Source organism: Prionailurus bengalensis, chromosome B3 (assembly GCF_016509475.1).
Source record: "Prionailurus bengalensis isolate Pbe53 chromosome B3, Fcat_Pben_1.1_paternal_pri, whole genome shotgun sequence".
Taxonomy (NCBI): Eukaryota; Metazoa; Chordata; class Mammalia; order Carnivora; family Felidae; genus Prionailurus; species Prionailurus bengalensis.
The window spans coordinates 53,033,372-53,040,402 of record NC_057355.1 but is presented as its reverse complement, the minus strand read 5'-3'; the positions used below and the strand labels follow the sequence as shown (position 1 = coordinate 53,040,402).

The 7,031-nt window shown below is 38.5% G+C and overlaps 1 protein-coding gene across 4 annotated transcripts in view; it reads right to left on the bottom strand.

Moving 5' to 3' along the window:
• Positions 1 to 274: 274 nt before the first annotated feature.
• The window catches only part of DMXL2 (Dmx like 2), a 156,633-nt gene continuing 149,876 nt past the window's right edge, over positions 275 to 7,031 (bottom strand). For all 4 annotated transcript variants that reach the window (XM_043555425.1, XM_043555426.1, XM_043555428.1 and 1 more), the window contains 5 exons: positions 6,469 to 6,546; positions 4,721 to 4,812; positions 4,018 to 4,070; positions 2,354 to 2,571; positions 275 to 1,683 (listed from right to left, as the gene is read on the bottom strand). In XM_043555425.1, the coding sequence (XP_043411360.1) occupies positions 1,474 to 1,683; positions 2,354 to 2,571; positions 4,018 to 4,070; positions 4,721 to 4,812; positions 6,469 to 6,546 (651 nt within the window). In that variant the 3' untranslated portion in view covers positions 275 to 1,473. The remainder of the gene's footprint in view (positions 1,684 to 2,353; positions 2,572 to 4,017; positions 4,071 to 4,720; positions 4,813 to 6,468; positions 6,547 to 7,031) is intronic.

The following is a 7,031-nucleotide window of genomic DNA, read 5'->3' as shown; positions in this document are numbered from 1 at the left end:
TGCTCCTGACTTGGCTCCTTCACCAGTGTCCTCACCAAACTCCGCACGTAATTCAATAAACGCGAGAAGGTACAGTGAAGTTAGTTCTTACCCCACTAAATGCCATTGCTGAGTGCTGTCTGGCTCATTTCCTAGAATGGCTTCTGATCTAGAAAGTACTCAGTAAATATCTGTGCATAAATGAACTGCTTACAAACTCTATTGAAATATTTGATCAAATTTAAAATGATCTCAAGTAGTTAAAAATATTAAAGAATTCCAGACCAAACTAAGGTAAAACTCTAACAAATAACATTTATTTTTCTTTTACATATGTATTTCACAGCCTGAACATCACATTGCCTTCAGAGAAAGGTGCTTTTATGCCATTAAATTTTACTATTTACCACACAGGCATTTAACATTCTCATTAACATGATGAGACAATTTGCTGGTAAACATTTAAACACACAGACATTGGTTTCAGTATCTCAAGAACATTTTTTGGTCATAACCAAGGAGGTACATCAAAATAGGACACTGGCTAATAATTTATAAGCAAATAATATTTAACTCTGCATAGTTTATACAATAGGCTGTGGTAATAAATAATATCACCAATCTCATCAACTATTAACTGGCCACAAAAAGCCTAACATTCATTCAAATTATGATATGAAATGCTCTATTGGTGTAGTTTCAACATAGCCTTAAATGTTGTGGGGGTTTAACCCTGAAAGAAAAAGTACTAAACTGGTATGTCAGGTCAACTACAAATATGTCATGGTCACAAGTATTACATTCCTAACATGAAGGCAAATATTTAAATAGAAAAACGAGCAGTCCAAAAAATGTGAGTGTGCAAATTGTGAGGAAAACATTGCATTTAAATTTGCACTCATTTGCAAGTTACAGTACTAGCTCAGTATAAACACTAACAGGAAAAATAATCAGCAAAGAATGGAAATGACCTCTCCCAGCAGAGAACTAGTCACTGCACACTGCTCCACAGCTCAGAAAGTGTTTCTGGTGATCTAGACTTTCTAACACCTTGTGACTATCCTTCATTCAATGCAGGAGCTGCAGGCATGCTTCCATCAGTGGGAAGACAAGAAAGGAAAACCTGAATCAGCAACATTTCTTTCCTCAATTTGGTATGAAGGTCCTTCCTGTTGTTGTAAATTACTAATATGCTAACTTCTAACCTCAGATGTTTTCTGAATCAGGTTTGCTAAATGCTGTAAAGAATAGCTATCCTTCGTACAACACTAGGTTTTTTGTTTTTAAGTATGTCAGCATGATGACAAGGTACATGCACAGTCATTCTACCAACCTGTATGGGCAACACTCAGCTTGATCAGTTCCCAATTCTACAGAGATTCTCTGTATTGTTTTCAAGGTGTTAACAGCTGCTTGGAAAGCAGAAATGCCTATTAATTACTAGAGTATTTTTTAACTGAAGTGTTTATAAAAATAAAGCCCCAATCTTTAAGTCTATAGAATGTCAAGAATTCTGTTAGGGATGTTAAAAGCATTGGGCAAAACCCTTGTTTTGAGCGTGCCATCTGCCCCACAGGAGAAGATCCGGTTGCCAGGGATGATGTCAATCTGCATGACCCCAGCCCCAAGGTTTCTGAATATGGACTGCTTCGCATGCTCATTTTTGAATGAATGAATCAGGCCATGGCCTGTCAATCTCCAAACCTAGTTGAGAAGAAAGTGAAAACACAAAGTGTAAGTCTTTAAAAAACAGAAAGAGACCAAAAGCAGAAACATGCCCTTCATTTCTGTTGCCCTGAACTGGCCCAACTTCCCACTACCCACCCCCCACCCCACCTTCCTAAAGGCTTACCTGATTGATGCCATCGCGTGATTCATTTACTATTGTTACATTTCACTGTCTCTTCTTCACATCCTCTTATAGTTTCATATTAACCACATATACCTCCATTTCTAATTCAATTAAATATTTAAGCGAATTAGATACATTGCTAATGTCAAGGGAAGCCCTGGGGCATTATAAGTAGAACCTTACCATCTCCCTTTTCAGAAACCTCACCTCAACTATACACAACAGAGTAAGGTACTAGGAGGCAGAAGAGGGGAGACAGGAGGTCCTGAGGAGCCAAAATAATGTTACAAAAAATTCTATGTACTAACAACTCTTAATTCAAAACAGAGTTCTTTAAAGCTTCTTAAGCTAGAAAGAACCACATAGTACTAAGGGAGGAAGGGTGTCAAGAGGCCTTCACTATCTCACAAAGCCTTACTTTATGCCCACATTTCAAAGAGTGCAGTGGGGTCATTTTTTCCCCAGTCTTCACAGCAGATACAGATAACACTTAGCATGTTCCAACTTTTTATACTGACTCACCTTTATGTTCCCTTCTGCTGAGCCTGTAGTGAAATACTCCTCACAGGGAGCCAGGGCCAGAGCCTTAATAGCGGAGTCATGCGCCTGGAACGTGTGAAGTAGCTGTCTTTGCCTGATGTCAAAAATGCAGACATAGCCTTTCCGACCACCGGAGATGAGGAGCTGCTGTTTTGGCGCATACTGAAGTACGGTGGCACCGTGATCATGGCATGTGAAACCTGAAGAAGAAAAATACTGAGTCTTTCCCAAATAATCTTGCAATTCTGGTAATGTTTGAATGCACATTTAAATAATACAGAAATTACCAATTTTTAATTTCAATTTGTGTAATCATGATCCAAGTGTTAAAAAAAAGATTCCAAGCACTGACAGAAAAAACATCCTTACCCATAATCTCAATATGAAAACACCTGCAGGAAGCTTAAACCTTAAGCCCACACTAAGTTATGCTGCCTTGTAAGAAGCCTATAGCAGCCAAAGTGCAGAGGAGACCAAGCTTCCCAATGACACACTCAGCCACCACATTAATCCCCACCACAATGACTATTTACACTATCCTAGTTCCTGCCCATACAGCTTGTATGGTAAGTAGCAAACTCAACTACAGCAGTGTGAAAATGACCAGCTATAGGGAAAGAGTTACCTTTCCCAGCATTCTCTGCATTTTAATATAACTAAAGCCTTCTACCAATATGGGGCAAATCTTTAAGAGCTATTAATTATTCACAGAAAAAAACTGCCATCAAAACTGAGAAATAACTATATTTTCAGAATGTGTATCAGTATGTATAATACAAGACTGAGAAATCTTTCTGTAAAAGAATCCATCTAGCTTTGTTTAACCCAAATGTATTGGAGCATGGAGCCTTCTTTCAACAGAAAGAAAAGGGTATCTTTTCCAATCGGAAAAACTGCCTTAAAAGAAATAGTATTAAAAAAACTTTTTAGGGGCGCCTGGGTGGCGCAGTCGGTTAAGCGTTCGACTTCAGCCAGGTCACGATCTCGCGGTCCTTGAGTTCGAGCCCCGCGTCGGGCTCTGGGCTGATGGCTCAGAGCCTGGACCCTGTTTCCGATTCTATGTCTCCCTCTCTCTCTGCCCCTCCCCCGTTCATGCTCTGTCTCTCTGTGTCCCAAAAATAAATAAAAAACGTTGAAAAAAAAAAAAAACTTTTTAAATGCTTATTTATCTTGAAAGAGAGTGAGGAATGGGCAGAGAGAAAGAGGGAGAGACAGAGTCCCAAGCAGGCTCCACACTCAGCATGAAGCCCAATGCAGGGCTCCATCTTATGACCCTAAGGTCATGACCTGAGCTGAAATCAAGAGTTGGATGCTTAATTGACTGAACCACCCAGGCACCCCAAAGGAATATTTAAATAGCACTGTTTATATTTCTTGTTCTTACTTTATTGTTAGGTAATTCTTTAGCATATCTCCTTTCTATTGAGCTCAAATACTTTGCAACTAATTCTTAAAAAGCCTCGTTAGCAGAACGAATCTTCATATTTTGAAATGTAAAAAAACGTTATTCTATGCTAGCTGGATCTTTACCTCAGCAAGATAGCCACTCATTTACATCCTTGAATAAACACACTCACTGGCTAGAATAAAACCAGGAAAGCATTCCTTCATAGGGTATTAAAAATCATAGATCTTAACTCACTTACCATGAATGAGGCTGTTTCCAGGTGATACCAATGTGTCCCAGAGGCATACATTTCTTATAGAGAGAAAACAATAATTTTTGAGGTGTTTTTTGTTATTGTCTTCAAGTCAAATATTTTTACGTATCGCATCTTACTATCTTTTTTGTTCACTCGAATTTATAAAGCAATGATTCTCAAGTAGGATCAGGATAAAAGCTGGGGATGTAGCTCTTGTAAGAGTTTACCCTGTTCAAACCACACAGTTGTGTCTCACAAGGCCCCACCTGTCTCTCTGCCATCTCATCCTTCAAGCCCATCTCTTTTCCATTACCACTCCAGGGAAACGGAGACATGATTTCCTGAGGAGAGGGGATGCTTCTGTACCCCCAGGGGTAACCACCACAGGGAAATGAGGTGTTTACTCATGGAAGTATCACCAATGAACATGATGACAGGTCAAAAAAAGTACAGAGTATGGTGGCTACAGTGTCTCAAGAAGCTGACAATTAATAGCGCAAAAAAAAAAAAAAAAAACTTTAACATAATTACATATACTTGTTAACCTACATTGTTTTTCTCTTTTTGGTAAGGAAAACTACTAAGAATTATGTAACCAAGTTTTTTATCCAGAGGTGCAAAAACTCCTAAGTAAAAAAATCCATACTTGGTAGCAAGAATACCTTTCTGCTTAAAAATGTGATTATTTATGCTTCTGTCAACCTACCTGTTATCATTGGACTGTCCAGATGTGGCAACTAGACTTGAAGAGGTAATAAATGCAAAGTCGCTTGTGGCTTTACTGTGGCACTGCCAATTCTATGAAAAATAAAGTGCAAATGATGTTACCTAAAAATCGAGTAAAATCTGGTACAGCACAAACACAGAGTTCTGCTAGCAGTATATGCATGCACAAAGAACAGGTTTTAAAAATCTAGAATAAAGTGATAAGCAGATTAGCTATTATTGGCGTATTCTTCACTAATAATCCAGTGATACTTTAAAACTGGAAGAGTTGGTAATAATATGCAAGTAAAGGTTGTTTTTATAGATTATCTAACAAAGTAATAGGATGAACTTAACCAAGCCATTTAACAATTTTTGCTAATGATCTCAAATACATTTAATAAACTTTACATAATAATATAAATCATAATAAACAACAATAGCCCAAAGAGGGACACTCCCACCTGCCCATCTAGTCTTACACTACACTGTGAGGAACTCAAGTCAAATTAACTTCATAACTTAAATGCAAGCATCCATCTTCCTTACCATCTCTGTGCTCCCTGCCCTCATCTTCCCTTCCCTGTGAAGATTTTAGCAGTAATAAAAACAAGGTCAAATGTCCTGCAAATAATCTATAGCCTTAAGGCTGCCCAAAACCGCTCTTAAGGATGTTCCAGTATGTGGGAAACCATTTACTGAGCCAAGGCGTGACTTTTCTTGTTGGATCAGGTGAATGAATAGAAACCTGGAGGTGAAGGCTCAGGAGGGTGTCCAGGTATTTTAAAAAACATTCTTCTGTTTGGAATGATCATGATATAGATGTGAGTGAAGGTAAGAGGACAGACTCAAGAACACTTTCGTTTCTGTAAAAACTTTATGACAGTCTACAGGGCACTAATTTAAGAGAAATATCTTGTCTCATATACATAATTAAGAACACACATATATAGTCTAGAAAAGAAAATTAACATATATGAAGTTGTGCAGAAGAAGTTCTGTGCAGGATAGCATTACCCTCCAGCCTTCCTACCCCAACTGAGCCCCCACCAAGTGAAGATAGGCTTATCTACATCATCAAATGTTTTAATATGATTTGGATTAATGAGTGAAGTGGCCCATTGGGATTGGTTAATTTATAATGTAGTAAGAAAAATTCTGGAGCAAACTAGAATACATGAAACCTGCCAGAATTGGGTAGTGATTCACTTTAGGTACTATATTAAAAATATATCAAGAAAGGGTGTGCCTGGGTGGCTCAGTCGGTGGGGTGTCCAACTTTGGCTCAGGTCATGATCTCACAGTTCGTGGGTTCAAGCCCTGCGTTGGGCTCTGTGCTGACAGCCCACAGCCTGGATCCTGCTTCGGATTCTGCGTCTCCCTCTCTCTGCCCCTTTTCCACTTGTGCTCGCTCTCTCTCTCTCTCTCAAAAATAAACACTTAAAAATTTTTTTTTTAATCTATCAAGAAGTTAAGAGTTTTCAAAAAAGTAGAAACACTTATAGGGAAGCCTCTCAACATTTTCAAATACAGTGGTCATCCTTCAAGTTCTGAAAAGGAAGCTTTTTTGCTTTTTAGTCATTTCGGTCTAAAACTAGGGCAAATAATGGGTGCTGTGCTGCTGGGCAGAGGTGTCCCTTTTTCAACAGATCCAATGAGTGAATCTCCAATGAGATTTAGTGTCTTAAACAGATACTTGATAAATAAGCAGCTTCTGGACGTGCTCTGGGAATGCTGAGTGATACTTACCATGTAAGGTTTAGGATTTGATGCAGTTTGGTTTACTTGCCAGATACTCAGGAAACCCTCTCCATCTGCAACACCACACTGTAAGAATGGCACAAATATTAAACACAGCTTCTTATAACCATATCGAAGGCAAAATCATTGATTGAGAGTCACTGAAATCTCACTTAACATTCTGCCTGCACCTATTTCTATAGTGTAGGTCCCAGGAAAGCTAAGCACTAAAAATACCCTGAAACCTTTTAAGTGCTCTTCCATACCTATTTTTTTGTTTTCCTTTAGTAAGAAACTGGAAGATTTCAGGTGCTTTTATTAGGTACCACCAACACACAACAGAAATAGAGTTCTTTACCTTCACAGAGTATTTAATATCTTTAGGTAGATGATTGATCCATAAAACAACCTGAAGACCTGTGCTTTACTGGGAGCCAAGGGGGCATATAAACAGACACCAATAAACCATCTGCCTAGCTTAAACCCAGGGTCACTGAATTAGTTTTTAGATGTAGTTTTACTAAACATCTCCTCATAAATACCTTTTTCAGATGAAGTGTGCAGTAACCCCC